Source organism: Arachis ipaensis, chromosome B09, assembly GCF_000816755.2.
Source record: "Arachis ipaensis cultivar K30076 chromosome B09, Araip1.1, whole genome shotgun sequence".
NCBI lineage: Eukaryota > Viridiplantae > Streptophyta > Magnoliopsida > Fabales > Fabaceae > Arachis > Arachis ipaensis.
Window position 1 is genome coordinate 142,237,019 of NC_029793.2, and position 17,430 is coordinate 142,254,448.

General features: G+C 35.9%; 4 protein-coding genes and 1 pseudogene across 7 annotated transcripts in view; 2 read left to right on the forward strand and 3 right to left on the reverse strand.

The window, feature by feature from the left end:
• LOC110267312 (B3 domain-containing protein LOC_Os12g40080-like) lies at positions 5,955 to 7,485 on the reverse strand. The gene is made up of 4 exons (XM_021112554.1): positions 7,317 to 7,485; positions 6,810 to 7,236; positions 6,592 to 6,743; positions 5,955 to 6,375 (listed from the first exon to the last, which is right to left on the reverse strand). Exons 1-4 carry the CDS (start codon positions 7,404 to 7,406, stop codon positions 6,127 to 6,129), a joined length of 918 nt encoding a protein of 305 aa, XP_020968213.1. The 5' UTR covers positions 7,407 to 7,485; the 3' UTR covers positions 5,955 to 6,126.
• LOC107616593 (serine/threonine-protein kinase SRK2E-like) lies at positions 9,914 to 11,920 on the forward strand. The gene is made up of 7 exons (XM_016318546.2): positions 9,914 to 9,946; positions 10,227 to 10,274; positions 10,623 to 10,697; positions 10,786 to 10,887; positions 10,980 to 11,033; positions 11,127 to 11,219; positions 11,366 to 11,920. Exons 1-7 carry the CDS (start codon positions 9,914 to 9,916, stop codon positions 11,483 to 11,485), a joined length of 525 nt encoding a protein of 174 aa, XP_016174032.2. The 3' UTR covers positions 11,486 to 11,920.
• Positions 12,720 to 14,495, reverse strand: LOC110266402 (protein OBERON 4-like). 2 transcript variants are annotated; one of them, XM_021110982.1, is made up of 3 exons: positions 14,245 to 14,495; positions 13,703 to 13,875; positions 12,720 to 13,483 (listed from the first exon to the last, which is right to left on the reverse strand). In XM_021110982.1, the coding sequence occupies exon 3, from the start codon at positions 13,458 to 13,460 to the stop codon at positions 12,945 to 12,947; it is 516 nt and encodes a 171-aa protein (XP_020966641.1). In that variant the 5' UTR covers positions 13,461 to 13,483; positions 13,703 to 13,875; positions 14,245 to 14,495; the 3' UTR covers positions 12,720 to 12,944. The 2 variants fall into 2 exon arrangements, with proteins under 2 accessions (XP_020966641.1, XP_020966640.1); XM_021110981.1 differs by lacking the exon at positions 14,245 to 14,495 and having other exon boundaries at positions 13,703 to 13,908.
• LOC107618399 (NADH dehydrogenase [ubiquinone] 1 beta subcomplex subunit 7) overlaps positions 15,269 to 17,430 on the forward strand; it is a 3,560-nt gene continuing 1,398 nt past the window's right edge. For 2 of the 3 annotated variants that reach the window (XM_016320454.2, XM_016320453.2), the window contains exon 1: positions 15,269 to 15,687. In XM_016320454.2, the coding sequence (XP_016175940.1) occupies positions 15,372 to 15,677 (306 nt within the window). In that variant the 5' untranslated portion in view covers positions 15,269 to 15,371 and the 3' untranslated portion in view covers positions 15,678 to 15,687. Of the gene's footprint in view, positions 15,688 to 15,968; positions 16,082 to 17,430 lie in introns of those variants that run through there. The other variant, XM_021110989.1, reaches the window with a different exon arrangement.
• LOC107616193 overlaps positions 15,688 to 17,430 on the reverse strand; it is a 3,726-nt pseudogene continuing 1,983 nt past the window's right edge.

Sequence of the window (17,430 nt, forward strand, 5' to 3'; positions counted from 1 at the left end):
ACGGAACCGACTCATTCAAATTGGGTGATGCATTGGTCAAACAGGTATAACTACGTTCTATCTGAGCTTCCCATGCCTTCACATCATCTACTAGATAGTTACATGCATTGGTACCGTTCAAAATATGGGGACCACTTGAACTTGTCAAATCTTGTGGGTCAAGATAATGATGAAGGTGATCAGGATATGGATGAAGGTGATCAGGATTTGGATGAGGATAATCAGGATACCGATGAGGGTAGTCAGGATATGGATCATGACAATGAAGGACAAGACCCACATTCGCCGCATATATTACCTCCAAACCCGATTCCAGAAGAACAACCTCAGTCCTCAAGCCAGTATGTACCTCAGCCACATTTCCCCCCATCATTCCCAATAAGTCAACAATATTGGGGAACCTCACAGTTTGAAACAGGAGAAGGAGGTTCTTTTAGCCAGTTGCTAGGGTTGATGTCTGCAGATGCTGGACCATCACAATATGGACATCAGCCTGAGTTCATGGCAGGTAGGTATTCATTGGATGCGAGGTATCCGGGCCATACCTCATCGGTTGCTTCTGGAGGGTTTGTGTCGGTTGACTCTAGTAGGAGTGACGGTGGACGCGGAGCTTTTTTTAGTCAGAACCCTAACCGTGTTTCAATAGGACTCATTGAGGAAAATGCTAACACACTCGGACAAGAGACAGGTCAGTATCAAGTAGATGACCCGGATGCCGAGGAGGACCATGAGGATGATGAAATAGAGGAGTTCGATGAGGATGAGGAATCTCGTAATGATGGTATTATGTTTTGTATTTTACTTTACATGTTCGATTGCTTATTTATTTTTTGTTCTTAACTGGCATCTCTGTTTGACTTTTATTTATTGATATGTGGTATATGTCTTGCTTTGATTACCTGATGCACTACATTTAATTATTTTTTATAAATTTTATACAGGTCAGGCACGCACTCCGGATGAAACCTCCAAAGGGTACAATCTGAGGATTGACCACCACATCGCAGCGCTAGTCAATACACTCCATCTGTGTTCAAGAAGGCGGCGAAGAAATGCAAGAATTTTGTAAAGGATGTGAAGTGGGCCATGAGAAAGTAGTTGGGGTTTAAATTATTTATTTAAGTTGTAATCACCTGGACTGTGTTTATACTAATTTGTATCTATTGGACAATTTGAATTCGTGAGAAGGACTTTGGTAACATTTATATTGTATGTTTATAGTATTTAATCACGACGGACCCTATTCAGGTATTATTGATCTTGACTACGTATTAAGCTACAGGTGTTGTATATGTACTGAATGTGAAAATTGGTCCTGATTGGCAGGTTCTGTAAGAAAAACTGAATGAACCGAACCGGCCGGCTCAACCAGGAGACTTGTGAAAAGGACCGGCCGGTTCAATTGGATAAACAGGGGATCTGGACCGTCCAGTTCAATTAGAAAACCTCTGACCCGGACCGGCCGGTTCATTCAGTAAAAATTGAATGAACCGGACCGGCCGGTTCAACCAGGACACTTGTGAAAATGGCCGGCCGGTTCAATCATGATATGTTTTACCCGAACTGGCCGGATTCAATTGGATAAACAGCCGTACCGTCCGGTTCGATTAGAAAACCTCTGACCCGGTTCAAACATGATAGGTTTTACTTTGCAGATTATAATATATTGTTGTGATACGTATCCGTTTTATGTTTTAACACATACATCTGGCATACATTAAAATAAGAACAACTGAAGAACGTTACAACATAAAATGTCTTTTTGAAGTAAAAAACAGATTAAAAACGTTATACAATATTACACATGTCAGGTCAAGTTACCTCAAAAGGAGAACCCATGCCATACTAGTGACATTCTACACCTACCACAATGTGACCCTACTGAGCATCTCCGTCGACATTTGTACCAGTTGACCGACGGCATCTACTACGACTGTGTCCCTCGGCTCCACATAGCGTACATCGCCTAGGACGACGTAACATTCGCGTGTCCATCTCATTCAGGAAGCGCGTCATCCTCGGGCGCCCTTTCGAGACACGTCTCAGATACGGATTCGGTACGTAGCGAGGACCGTTGTATGCAGGCCATGTCGTCGGGTTACCTAGTGGCCTAAATCTTGCTCGGTACACCCGCCGAACTTGGTCCATCTTATACACATCATGCACATACAGCTTCCAATCCAGTCGCTGGTTGGCGCAACATGCGAACACATGTCTGCAGGGGATCCGGTCCACCTGGAACTCTCCACAGTCACATCGAAGACCACGTAGATCAACTGCAAACTCCAGTCCGCTTGGCATCTCACGCACCTCGAAGACCTCATTCTGCCGGTCAAAGCAACTGACTTGAATGTTTCCTGATGCAAGTTGATTTGCATGCAACTTCGAGGTCACGACTTCGGAGAACACATGGCCAGCATTAATCCGCGCTTCTGCCTCCGCTCTTTTTCTGGTGAAAAGCTCGTTCAGCCTGTAGAATGTTGCCTTGACAAGAGCAGTTATGGGAAGATTGTGTGCACCCTTCAACACTGAATTGATGCATTCCACTAGATTCGTTGTCATGTGACCCCATCGGTATCCACCATCAAACGCCAATGCGTACTATTCGCGAGGAATTCGGCCTAACCAGTTAGTGTACGCTTCCCCCCGTTCCCGTAATCGCTGGTAACGCACTTCGTACTCCCGCACCATCCTCGAATATCCTACAGAATAGCAACAAAAAAAAAATAGATGATTTATAGATGTCAAAAACAAATATTAATGTTTATTTCTGTTATTAAGTTACTTAAATTTAGTAAATGGTTACCTAAGTTGACGACCAATTTTTGGAGGTATGGTGCCTTGAATTTTCGCAGAAAATTTGACTCTATATGCCTGATGCAGAACATATGAAAAGCTCTAGGAGGTGACCAGGCTCCGTTACTCCGTTCCACAGCTGCATTGATGGATTCGTGTCGGTCGGATATTAGTCCCACACCATTCCGAGTGACAATATGTTGACGCAAGTTACTAAGGAAAAAGTGTCATGCATCAGAAGTCTCTCCCTCGACAATAGCAAACGCAATTGGGACGATATTGTTGTTGCCATCCTGTGAAACTGCGACTAGTAGATAATCCTTATACTTTCCGTACAAGTGAGTCCCGTCCACCTGGACAAGTGGCTTACAATGTCTGAATGCCCTGATGCAGGGGTAATAACTCCAGAATACTCTATGCAGTACCCGAATATGACTGACCAAGTCATCGCCTTGATATGCAGGCATAGTCTCAAAATGGACAACAGCTGATGGCTCCTTATGACACATGGCCTCAAACCATATAGGCAACGCTTCGTACGATGCCTCCCAACCTCCAAATATTTTTTCTACTGCCCTTTGCTTAGCCAACCAAGCTTTCCGATAACTAACGGTATAGTTAAACTTCGACTGCACTTCTGCTATAACCGATTTTACCTTTAAGGAGGGGTCAGCCTCAACCAATGGCTTTATTGCTTCTGCAATTGTGATGGAGTCCAGCTTCAAATGATCCTGTGAAATGGTGGCTCTGGTACAAGTGTGACTACCATTATACCTCCTTATAACCCAACAATACTTCCTACTGATCAGACTAACCCTGATAAGCCAATCACACCCTGACCCATACTGTGTACACTTGGCATAAAATGTCAACGGCTCAGACTCATACACTCGGTAGTCTACGCTTCGTCGTATAGAATACTCTTTTATTGCCTTAATAACAGCTTCCCGGGAACTAAACTCCATCCCAACAGCAAATTCACCATCTGCGACAATAGGAACATCTGCCAGGACAACCAGCATGGGAAAAATTTCAATAAATACAAATATGTTTCAAAACCCTAATAAATCAATATTCACTGCATCAAGTATGATATAAAACCAACCCTAACATCATGTTACTGTGTAACTTTTATCACAAATACGGACATGAACGTCAGATGTCAAAAACCGGCCCAAACCGGCCGGTTCGACCATCAACCCTGATGAACCAAATACTAACCGGTCCGGTTTTCTAAGTCATTTCGACAAACACACGTTAACTTTCGTTTTCATAATGTAGAGAATTTTATTATTATTTTTTACCCAATACCTATAGTGTATAACATAAATAATAATAAAATAGTAACTTCTATGTTCTATATTAGTTTAAAATAACGTTATATGTTTTTCAATGTTAGTAAAACACATATTTTGACTTCTATTTTTTTAACTTCTTACTATTTTTTAATTTTTTTTTACATGGGATCTTATAAACCGGTTCAATGTCTAACACATACATGACATCAACGCATGCTAAAATAATGGTTAATAAATACTAATTCAATCATAAATAATTCAATAACTAAATAATCCAAACTATTATTTTTTATAACGTACCTGCAGTCATATATTCCGGATACTCCGGAACATGCATGGCTTCCAAGTCCAGAACTCGCATGAATGAAGGCTCCGCAAACGGCATATCGTTTGCGAGTGCATCTGCCACCTCTGTCACATCTGGATCCATAGTTCCGTCACCATGAGCTTCAACTCCATCTGCACCAACACATTCGTAGTTGCTTTCGAACTCTTCTTCACTGTCACTATTATAATCTTCCCGTAGAATGTTTCGGTCAGTCTCAGATTGTTCAAACTCAACATACAACTCGATAAACGAGATCTGAGCCCGGTTTTCAATATACATTGAAAACATCTCCTGCATGCTCGCTTCGTCCGTCACATATCTTGTTTGAAATTGGACGAACCGACCAAATACCGGTAACGGATATCTATATAGAACACATGATATTTTTTTTGCCCTCTCAGAATCAATCTTCTCACAGATCAAACCTTTAAGTTCTTCAAACGAAATAATAAAAGGAATAACAACATCTAGTGGATTATCACAAATAAATTTTACTCCTTCAGACGTTTGTAATAAAATCTGACCAAAATAATACACCTTTAGTAGTACTCTGTCACTCATTTTTCCTACTCACAAAAAAAAAAATCATAACATTAGCTACTAACTTCTGTGACTTTGAACAACTATGGAAGAGATTGAGAAAGACGAAACAGAGGAAGCGGCGCTCAAGAAGGGGAAGAAGACGAGTAACCTAACACTGACTCATTGCACATTTTTATATAGACCCTTTACTCAACTCGGACCATTCGACTAGGTTAACTTCGTTCAAAAATATATTAAACCACCAAATCGGACCATGCGTTTTCATAAACCGGTTCTGACATCCCCACCCAAACCGGACGGTCCGACTCCATTCACCTTTAGCTACATGCAACTCGCACCGTCCGTGTTGCTCTTCCAACTCAACCTTATCGTAGGGTCCGTTTTCTGCAACCAAAAATTTTTTCCTCCCCACCCCAAATCGGACCGTCCGTTTTCGGGTTTAGGAAATTCACAACAAAGGACTCGAACGGTCCGAGTTCTTCTTCCAAAAGGTGCCAAAATTCTGCCCCACATACATGTCTAGCCCCCCTTGATTCCATATGGATGAAAAGCTCACATTCAGGCTCCATTTCCATAAAATTGAGCCTTCAATGGCAGTCACAAATTGTGTATCCGTTTTAGTGGAATGTAGTATTTAAAAAAATGAGTCTTGACGTAATATAACCATATTAATATTAATTTGTATTTTTTTTTCACTTGCTATTGATGAGTTCTCTTTATCGTTTTCTGAAATATTCATTCATTATTTTACATTTTATTTTATGAAACACTATATGGATACAGAACTCTTCAAAAGTTAAGTTGATAAAGCTGAGGAATTCTTTGATATTAAAACTGCATTAGTGTTGAACAAAGACTAACAAAAACCAACATATATCACATAATATAGTGTTTAGTAATTTTGCCCAATATTTACTATTTAGGCAGCATAAATATCAAATTATTTTTAACAAATAATTTATAATAAATATAAACTATTAATAGCCAAATATTAATCCAAAATGATAACATTGCCTAATGCTTATAATAATATTCCATATCTTATGAAGCGTTCCTTATACAAGCTAACGTTTTCATATTTTTTCCGAAATGTATCAAAACCAAAAGGTAAGGCCATCAAAATGCATGGAAAGTGATGTTATCTTCGAAGTTGAGATCAAACTAACTCTGCTGCTTTTTGAAAATATGAACCCTAAACTGCAAAGGATGAATGTTGATGAGCTCAAAGACACAAACATCTCCAGGAAGCAATTCACTCTGATCTGCAAACAAGGACCATCCACCACCCAAGTACCGACAATTTGAAGAGTTGCTACCACGCCTCAGTTTGACTTTCCACGATTTCTCCCCAATTTTCAGCTCCACATCCTTCTCATCCTCATCAGTATACTCTTTCATGTTTGGCACAGCCTTCAACAACATTAATAATAATATATACTTTAACCTTTTGCAAGATAAAGATCATATACATAATATATAATATATATGTTTAGATACAAGACTATACCTGTATACTAAAATCAGCCACCAAATTAGTTACAATAAATACATTTTAAAAATAAATTAAAGATCATGTGTATTTACATAAATATATGATTTATAGTATTTTTGTTGGTTTAATCGTACCGCTTTGTAGTGTGAAAGATGGATATGGGTTATGAACATTGTGAAGAAAGGATTATCAGACACGAAGTTCATAGCTACTTCCTGTGCTCTTTCTTGCTTTGGCCAATTCAATGATGAACAACTTGATCTTCTTTCAGCAACCTTCTTCTTATCTGCTAATAATTAATTAAATAATAGAAATGGAAAATGAAATCCTATCTCTCTATATATATACATACCTTTCATTCTTTTATTACAAGGTTGAGGAACCAACACTAGCATGCTGCGTTTGTGTTTACAAGGCTTCAAAATCTCAATTGAGTCATCATCATCATCATCATTGTGCATGAGATCAAGTTTGATGTTCTTTTCATCATCACAAGCAGTAGTAGGAGTAGTGTTTAACCCCGGATAGAGTATTTCAGAGGCAGATTTGTCAAAGATGTGAACATCAAGTTGTGAATTTCCATGATAGGTGAAAAGAATCAAGTGGCCATCATCTAAGGAGTAGTTTTGAGTGAATTTGTTCCAACCCTTTTCGAACCAAACCTCATCATCATTTTTTCTAGTCCAATTCACTTCCCATTTGGTGCCATCTGGAGGCTTCAAAAACATTGGATTAAACAAACCACCTCCATATGTCCTTGTAAATTTACTTGATATTTTCTGTGTAATTAATCAAATTAAACTGAATTAAACATGCTCAAAATATAGAATATGTAAGGAAGATAAATAATGCTTATTACCAGACTCTGAAGATCAGTTTTCTTGAAGATAATAGCTGAGAAATGGACAGGGATTATAGCCTTGCCACGCCACTGAGAAGAAGAAGCCATGCAGATAGGTGGTGAGACTTTTCAGTGCCAAGAACACAAACTAGTAGTGAAAGTAATGGGTGTTAAGACTAGTATATCTATATCTAGTATTTATTTATGATGCTTAGTTACTGCTCAAGTGTCATGATTACACCTCCAAATGGTTGAATTCCCAAGGCCTATATAGCAGGGAAACTCAGTTACCGATGCTATTTAATGTCAATTTCCTTTTGCTTCTAAAGGAATGCAGCTAGCTAGCGCTGCCACTTCTTACAAGATTAATAACTCAAGGCTTATTTGTTAAAGTAGCTAATAGCTATATTGTGATTTAAGGACATATTTAAAAAGATAAATATTAAATTGTTATTAAAATTTATTGTTTTTATTATTGATTAATTATTAATATTTAAAATAATAAGATAAAATATGTTATTGAATTATTAGATTAAAAGAATTAATTTTGATAGTTAAAAAAATAATAAATTTAAATAGTTCTCTAACATTTTTTACTTAAAAATAGAGTTTATCAATTTGTGTTTTAAGGGAGATGCTAAAAAGAAAAATGCTAAAAGATTATCAAAATTTATTATTTTTGGATATTAATTAACCATCAATATTTAAGGTGTTTGTTACGGTATGATAAATTCATACGTACCAATACGTTTAAAATATGGACAAGTAGTAACAAGTTATGTGGAATTTATTTTTCACATCAGCATTTTATTTTTTATTTTTTAAATATGTATTATATCACCACTTTTACTAATACACCCTTTTAATTAAATAAAAATAAAAATAAAAATAATTTTTTTATTTAATTTTATAAAAAGTCTTAAATATCCTTATTTTATTTGATTAGACAAAAATACCCTTTTAAATTAATCAAACTTTAGAATTCAATTAATTTAAACAACAAAACAAAAACATAAAAAAAAACAAAAATCAATTGTTCTTCGTCTTCTCTAATTTCCCTAATCATTCATCCCCTAGCAAAGCAAAAGATATCCAAAAAATAAAAAATCAATCTGTTCATCTTCTCCTAATATCATTTGTGCCCCCCTCCTCTTTGAAGTACACCAAAACGGCAAAACCTTAGCAATAATTGACTGCATTGATCTCGATAACTAACCACCCACAAAATTTAAAGAACCTAAAAGAGAAAGAAGACTAAACCACTCAAGTGGGCAAACGCTGCGTCTTGAGTTAATTCTGGTTTGTTCCTAAGTATTGTAGTCAAAGACCATTACTGGTTGATCGGCCAAAAATTAAACGGAGTATTTTCATAAATATGGGCACATGTCTACAATACATATCTGCAATTTCTATTAAAGGTTCTCATTTTGTAGAATGAAATGAATTTTTAAATTTCCTTGCTTTTCCCTTAATTTTGCTTTTGATTCCAAAACCTTTTGGTGTATTATACAAAACAATGGTCTTGGTTCGAAATATGGTACTACTAAACAAAATTTTATGTGATTTTCTATGACAGCAAAAAAATTAAATAAGTAAATAACTTTTTCATTAAAATGCAAATGATGTAGAGTACATAGGAATACCTGTTTGAGTCTTGAAGCATGATTGCATCAGGTCCTTGTCTCTCATAACTACATGCATTGGACATAATGCTTTAACTGTGTCGTAAGTCTTTTTTTAATTTATTTTTTTTCTCCAGCAATGCAGTAAGCTTTATTACCGCTCTGTTTGATGAAGAGAACTAAGTAAGGATCAATAAGACATGAAGTGCTAAACAATCACAATTCACAACACATTAAAGACTTGATGCCCATGTGCATAATGCAAGAGAGATTTGTGTAGCATGCATAGCAATCACCAAGTAAGTATTTTTCTTAGGCAAGATTATAATAGCAATCACCACGAATGAAAGAAAATAATGCAAATTACGTTTTCGCTTATCACTCAAGCAACCTTGAGACAAGTATTGCAGTGCAAAACAAGTCACGTCCAGAATGAATGGTGGGGATGTGAGAAATTTTGGGCCAAATTTGCTGGTCCTTGTACTTGTGATGAACATTTTAATCTGTCGATGCTGTTGTGTAGTAAAACATTTGTAGCAAAATTCGTAATGATCTCTTTTAACACTGCTGCAAACTGGTTCTTGTACTTGTGATAAAAAATAATAATAACACATGGTTTCCTAATGAATTGAGTGATTAATAGTGTGTGATTCTTCACTTCTATTGAATCAACAACTATAGTGTTTGCCTATAGAGATGCCTTCTTGTTAGATTCTATATATTCATGCCTTCACGGTTCATAGGCAAGATACTTAACCAGTATTTTACAGTATAATACAAAATTTGTTTTTCAGCCTAAGAATAAATATTCAAATCAAAGCTACAAAGAAGTCTCAAAACTTACAAGCACTAAGAAGCATACATATACGACTCTTGCATTGTACACGGACATAGACACATCAACAAAATGAAATCAGTGACACTCGTTTACAGACTTTGTGGCAGTTCTACTTGAGAGCGAAGATCACAACCACACCTCCAAATTGAAGAACTATGAGCGAAGAATCTCCACTTAAACAAGAAAAGGTTTGATTATACTATCATTCATTTGATCAGGAATACACTAACTGGTAGCTTGATCATGGATGTCTTTTTCTTTGTCTCTTGCTGCCTAATTCAATGTTGTTATTTACTTAGTTATGATTTAATGTCTAAACCACTCTTCTTTAGTCTTATACAGCTTTTCACTCTGGTGATTGACATAATTGTCTTGCATCTCTAAAATAAGGTTGTTCCTGCATCCAAGAATAAGTATTTTTTCTCATAATTATTACTGTTATTATTGTTATCATTATACTAAAATAAGCACACTAATGAGCTTGTTGCTGTCAAATATATTGAGAGAGGTGACAAGGTTTGAGCTTCGAATTTCTTTCTGATTCCTCTTTTTGTTATTGTCTATTAATTGTTATTGCGGTGTGTTTGGTTTGTGTGTATTAGTGCGGGTCATGAACTCATGATTTGGCAGTTGAGTTATTGACTTTCAATTTTAATGTCAAAGATCATCCCTTTTTTGCTTATTTTTGTTACTTGAAAGCTTTTGTTGATTTGTATCATAGTTTTAAGCTGAGATTACTCTGCAATAAGTACGATTTTGAAAGATTTTCTGGTAAATGCAATTGATATTGGACATAATTAACTGATCTTGTGGTGCTGTTGAGTGAATTGATGTTAAGTTATTAACTTCAATTTCTCTTAACAGATAGATAAAAATGTGAGAAGGGAAATTATAAATCACAGATCGCTGAGGCATCCAAATATTGTTAGATTCAAAGAGGTCTGCTATCTGTATACTCCCAATGAATTGTTCTATTTAGTCCTACTTAAGCTGTAATTTGATAAGTTATCTTACTGGGCGAGTATAGGTCATATTAACCCCTACACATTTGGCTATTGTGATGGAATATGCTGCTGGTGGAGAGCTATTTGAGCGAATATGCAATGCAGGACGGTTCAATGAGGATGAGGTTCTTATCTACTGCATTTTGTTTAGTTGCATCATACTGATGTTGCCATTATATGTTATATAATGCCTATTATTAATTATTTTTCGTTTCAGGCGCGCTTCTTCTTCCAACAACTTATCTCAGGAGTTAGCTATTGTCATGCAATGGTATGCAAGTTTGGTACTTTCGTGCATTTGTTTCACAGAATATATAGGCGAGAAGTCTAACCTGAATTTCTCTGTTTATCTTCTTTAATGCAGCAAGTATGCCATCGTGACTTGAAGTTAGAGAACACATTACTAGATGGCAGTCCAGCTCCTCGGTTAAAGATATGTGATTTTAGGTATTCTAAGGTCGGCTTCTTTTTTCTTGCTGCTTTTATCTGTTAAAAATCTTCAGTTAATTGAAATTTTAGTTTCCTCCAAGATCAAGCAAATTTCTTTCTCTGATAAAATTTGTGATATATATAACACAAATCTTTGCTGTTTTTCTTTCGCAGTCCTCAGTGCTACATTCACAACCAAAATCTACAGTTGGTACCCCTGCATACATTGCTCCGGAAGTTCTACTCAGGAAGGAATATGATGGCAAGGTATTTTGCTGCTATGAGGCCAAATAAATATATCACTGTGAAATTCTAATAATTTCCAATTGAGATGTACTTCGATTAGCTTCTGTGTCTGCAGATTTTTTATTTCCATCTAATTACACCTTCTGAACACATCCATCTGTTAATTGGTACAATCTGCCAACTTCTTTTCAAGGAAAGCATTATATGTCTTGTTCACTTGTTTAGCATCATGCTGTCATCCACTTGTTTTGTTTAATATAATTGGATCGCCACTGCATAAAGATCTACTATATAACCTTCAGCATAGTACAAGTGATTCTATGCTTGTCATACTTCAAATATTAGATGTTAATGCACAATAACTGCATTTATAGGCTGGCTAGCATTGTTTTCTTCTTTACTAATGCTTTACACTGATGCTGCTACTCTTGTTAGAGACTTCACCACTGGTGATAAAAACCCGGTTTCTGCCATCTTCTCCTGCACAGTACTATTACATAAGATAACTAAGTAATTAACAACAACAAATACAGTCAATTTCACAAGAAATGTTACCTTATTCTATCATTTGCTAACATAACTACATAAGTGCAAATGCTTTCAATATTGATGCTTTGATTTGAAGATTTCTGCTTTGCTTCAGCATTATTGCTCTTTGCCTACTTGAAGATTGTTGATCTCCTTGCTTTATTTATATATAAATAATGTATTTTGATTAGTTTTCTCCCCAGTTTATTGATTTTGATCCCCTTGTCTGTTTTGATTTTGCATCTGGAATCAGGAGTACATATTTAAATTATTAGTCTCTAAAATTTGAATTAAATTGTTTTAACATTCTTATGCACTAATAGCTCTTAGGTTTCATAGAATTTGATTGACCAATAATTTTAATAAAAAAAAAAAGTTTAGTTCATTTTGCCTATTCCATTATCCTAGCATTTAGTTAGTACCTAACATGTTAAAATTTTAAGTTCAGTCATGGAGAATGATGGCAAAGAGCCGTATAAGGATGGTGATCAATGCAATGAAAAAACAATGAAGTGTTAGCTGAAGAGGTTAGTTGGTTCTATCAATAGTAATTTCCCCCTTTTTTAAATGTGTATTTTATGTCTTGCAAGTTAATTACATGTGCAGTTTTCTGCTGTTCTCCTATTCTTATGTTTAACAAAATGAAAAATTTGCAAACTGTATTCTTTTACCTCGACTGAACAAGTAGAAAAATTCTGCTTAGCAAATGCAGCCAAATAGTGGGAATTCTTGCAAGGGTGTTTTAATAGTAATCTAGTTTAAATAGCTTTTGTAATTCCAATTGTTTAATAAGAGTAATTAACTGTTGGAATCTCTGTACAAGATCTTGGTTAGCAGCTTGAATCCCAAATAAACTACAACAGCAGAATAGCAGATAGATACATCAATCTATGGATCAGAAACTACAGTAACTCATAACATTAAGATGGAATTGAAACCTACAAATTATAAGATGGAAGATTACATTTACCTGAAAGAACTATTCTAGAGTGTTGTCAGCTTCACAGGGCAAGACTCCTTTTAGTAGCTTCCATATTAGATAAAAGATCTTTAATGTCTGCCTCCATTCTGCTTGAAGTTCTTTGAGTTTCTGCCTACACATTTCCTCTGTCTCACCCAGTCGCAGCTTCGCAATTCGATGAGTGTACTCTTCATCAATTTTCCCACTCTTTGCAAGGGCAATACGTTTCAACCCTTCAGCTTCTCTTCTTGCATCATCAGCACGTGACTGAAACATTTTAGCCTCTGCTTGTTTGATTTTAACTACACTCTCCAATTCATGAAAATAGAAGTCTTTTGGGACAATACTCATTTGCAGCTCAGGTGCCAGAGTCCTTCTATCATCTTGATCAAAGCTGGTAAGGATGTTTGTTGGCCTTTCTAACACAGATTTCTTCTCCGAATAAGTAGATTTCAGCCAAGAAGCTTCCTGGCTTGGCCCAACTACCCCTTTGATTTCCTTACTTCGTTCCTTCCCAGATAAGTTTGTAGCCATTGCTAATTTGGAAGAATCCCCATCTGAAATATGGACAACATGTAGGGTAAAAAGATGCAAACACAATTTAGCTTGAAAGCACTAGGAATTTAAACATGAAAAAATAAAATCAAACTTAGGAAATAGCACAATCTGAGATCTGAAATAGTATGCTTTATAGGCAATTAGGCATGATACAAATACGAAAAACTGCGGTATTTGATATCTATCATTTGCTAACATATCTACATAAGTGCAAATACTTTCAATATTGATGCTTTGATTTGAAGATTTCTGCTTTGCTTCAGCATTATCGCTCTTTGCCTACTTGAAGATTGTTGATCTCCTTGCTTTATTTATATATAAATAATGTATTTTGATTAGTTTTCTCCCCAGTTTATTGATTTTGATCCCCTTGTCTGTTTTGATTTTGCATCTGGAATCAGGAGTAAATATTTAAACTATTAGTCTCTAAAATTTGAACTATTTTAAACTATTAACTAATTTTGCAACAGGGTAATGGTCCAAGAGATTGAGATTTTAAAGATTGAAGTGAAGCCAGGATGGAGAAAAGGAACAAAGATAAAATTTTTGGGCAAGGATGATGAGAAACCTGGATACCTCCCTGCTGATATAGTGTTCATAATTGAAGAAAAGAAACAATTTATTTAGAAGAGAAGGCAATAATGACTTGAAAATATGTATTGAGATTCCTCTAGTAGATGCACTTACAGGGTGCTCTTTACTAATTCCTATATTAGGAGGGGAGAAGTTGACTTTGTCATTTGAGAATACTGTTGTATACCTGGATATGTGAAGGTTATTGAAGGTCAATGCATGCCAACCCTTAAGAACGATGGGAAAAGAGGTGACCTCCATGTCAAGTTTCTAGTTGACTTTCCCAAAGAATCGAGTGATGAACAACGACAAGAAGTTTTTAGAATCTTAGAAAATTGTTGTTAATGATGACCATAGTTGTACATTTGTATATTTTGTATGCAGATATGAATGCATTTGCTATCAGTTAAAGACACAAATTTTCTGTTAATGATAGATATACAAAAATTATCTATTTTATAATTTTTAGTAAAAAAATTTTATGATATTTTTAACTCTTAATACACATATTAGCAAATTTTTTTATTTAAACTAGAATAAGTATGTAAATTAGTTTATGAGATTTTTAAAATTAAACACTTTAGTTCCGAGGTTTCAAAATATATCAAACAATTTTTAATGTTTATCTTTGTCAAACAATATAATTTTTATCTAATTTGATTTAAAGAGTGAAGTATAAAATAATTTTATGAATCAAACTAAAAAAATTTAACAAAAATAAATATTAGAGATTTTTTATGCATTTTGAAGTTTGAAAGATTAAAGGTCCAATATTAAAAATTTTAAAATCTAATTTAAATCATTACTCTTAAATTTGCTACTGAAAATTTATTGACGGGCAATCTAGAATAAATATTTAGATGTAGATTTAAGATTATTGTAATGGTTTAAAATAAGACATGATGATGGATATTGTCACTCTAATTTTGATAATGTAATTTGCTTTTACAAATTCATGTAATATACAATGTAAAAAAAAAAATATTTAGAGTGACATTATTAGAAAGGAGAGTGAAATCATCATTTTAATAAGCGAGAATTTTCAATACAAAGTTTTCTTTTATTATCAAAACTCCTTATCTAAATATGAAATATCTTTTTAACAAATATTATTGTTTTTGAGTTTATATTTAATCAGTTATAATTTATACTTGTATACTATTTATAAGATTTTGAACATATAGAACATATAATGTGAACATATATTTAATTGGTGAATAAAAATAATTGGGTAAGAATTAAGATGCATGTTCAATATTGAGAGGGCAGATAGCGAGCAGAGTGTGTTACAAAGAGAAGCAGAGAGAGTGAGAGATGGAGGTTCCCGGTTCATCGAAGAAGATGATAGCGACGCAGGAGGAGATGGTGGAAGCGAAGGTTCCCCTTGCATACAGGGACCAGTGCGCACACCTCCTCATCCCTCTCAACAAGTGCCGCCAGGCCGAGCTCTACCTTCCATGGAAGTGCGAGAACGAGCGTCACTCCTTCGAGAAGTGCCAGTACGAGCTCCTCATGGAGCGCATGCTTCAGATGCAGAAGATCAAGGAACGAGCCTCCCTTAACCACTCCCAATCCAAGGGCGCCGCCTTTCCCGTCATCCCTAAAACCGCCAATGCCTGATTCATTCCAGGTTTCTGCTTCTCCCTGATCTAGGGTTTTCGGATTCATTCCTCATTCCTGATTGATTAATTGCTCTCGTTATCAATATTCTCGCGTTCGGATTTATTAGGGTTATGGGATTGTTCACGCTTTTACTTGATTAGGATTAGAGAATGTTAGTTTCGTAGGTGTCTCTTTGTGGATTAAATTGGGTTTGCTGTTACCATAGGACCATAATTTTTGTTCACATTAGCTGCACAGACAGAAAAGTTTCATGCTTGTAGCTCGTAGTGTTAATCTTATCTTCTTTAGTTCTTTCTGGCTCTATGAATGGAGAATGGGGATGTGAAGATTGATCCTCCTACTACAAAACCAGTTAAGTTATATATATATTAAACCCCCTGCGTTGTGTGTGGAATGTGTTTTAAGTTGACTAGACCTCATTTTAGTTTTATTATTGTATAAAACTGAAGCGTATGCGTGTTTTTAGTTGCAAATGATGGTTGGTTGGGCTTGATTTCAACGACTAAACCTTGTTTAGGATGTATGGTTTAAGGTACTACAAATATAAGCAAAACATGGCCACTATCCTAGACATATAGGTCATGTTCTAGTAATTATACCTTGGTGCCTGATATGAAGAGGAAGTCTTGAGGCCTTGAAGGGTCAAAGAATGCCATTCGGCCCTGAGTCTTGTCATATGCAGCAACCTGCAAACAATGGGAACGATCACTACTTGTATCAAGGAAGCATAAGTACACAAAAATGTACAACTTCGTTCTTCAATTACCCTGAAAGGAGGAATGTTTAGACGCTCTAGTCCGGGTGCCATGCTCAGTACTTTCTTCCTATGGTCAGCATCATACAGGTCTCTTTTCTCAACTGGGTGGCTCATGCCTGCAGGGTCACGACCAACAATGTAGAAGTTAGCTCCTGCATTGATCCTAGCCTTTGCATGCCATTGTACCTCAGTCGGTCCGGCATAGTGCATTGGGGATGGAAATATGGATACCACTGTTGTCTCTGGATCAAGAACACCATCCTCAAGCACCTATATGAAAAAGACCAAAAGCAACACAAGTGAATTTTTGCTGTTCAGAGGAGCAGACAGGCATATTTAGAATCAACATATCGTCACACAGGAAACGTCATCTTAACATACATCTGCATAGTAAAATTATTCATATTAATAACTTACCTTCTCATGTTGTTTCATTCTCCATTCAAGTGGAACATCATCTGCTTTGGTGTAACCTCCCAATGGATGAAGCAAGAGAATAGGATTCTTGTATCCCATATCAAGAAGCCGTTTTCGGGTATCGGTCATCAGCAGAGCATGTCCATTGTGGACAGGATTCCGGAGTTGGAATGCAAACACGGCGTCTGCATTGCGCTTTGCAAACTCGTTGCGCAGTTCAGAAGGGGACAGGATCAAGCCCGTCATTATACTTGATAGGTTCTATAACCTCTAGGTCACCACCAATCAGCCAATTTCCAGCATTGGTAATAGTTTGTTCAACATAAGGTAAGCCAGGGGCAGTGGTTCCCCAAGTTTGCGCAATCCTCTCTTCTTTAGGGTGCTTATAAATTTCAATACTGAAATAACAAAACAATGCTATAAGCCATAGCAGAGAGAGTAAAGGCAACTAAAAGAGAGGGGGAAAAAGATAATACAATTATCATGCGAAGATAAAGAGTTGGTTTCAATAAAATCAACTAGTAACTGCAAGTTTATCTCCTTTATTGATAGTGACAAATACTAATTATCATTTCC

What these genes read in the sequence shown, in the direction of transcription:
- LOC110267312 (XM_021112554.1), bottom strand. Translation starts at nt 7,406, where the DNA reads ATGGCTTCTTCTTCTCAGTGGCGTGGCAAGGCTATAATCCCTGTCCAT. An exon ending in TTGTAATAAAAGAATGAAAG is followed by an intron (nt 6,744 to 6,809) that starts GTATGTATATAT and finishes AATTATTAGCAG; the next exon opens with ATAAGAAGAAGGTTGCTGAA. An exon ending in ATCTTTCACACTACAAAGCG is followed by an intron (nt 6,376 to 6,591) that starts GTACGATTAAAC and finishes ATGTTGTTGAAG; the next exon opens with GCTGTGCCAAACATGAAAGA.
- LOC107616593 (XM_016318546.2), top strand. Translation starts at nt 9,914, where the DNA reads ATGAGCGAAGAATCTCCACTTAAACAAGAAAAG. An exon ending in GACGGTTCAATGAGGATGAG is followed by an intron (nt 10,888 to 10,979) that starts GTTCTTATCTAC and finishes TTTTCGTTTCAG; the next exon opens with GCGCGCTTCTTCTTCCAACA. An exon ending in GTGATTTTAGGTATTCTAAG is followed by an intron (nt 11,220 to 11,365) that starts GTCGGCTTCTTT and finishes TTTCTTTCGCAG; the next exon opens with TCCTCAGTGCTACATTCACA.
- LOC110266402 (XM_021110982.1), bottom strand. Translation starts at nt 13,460, where the DNA reads ATGGCTACAAACTTATCTGGGAAGGAACGAAGTAAGGAAATCAAAGGG.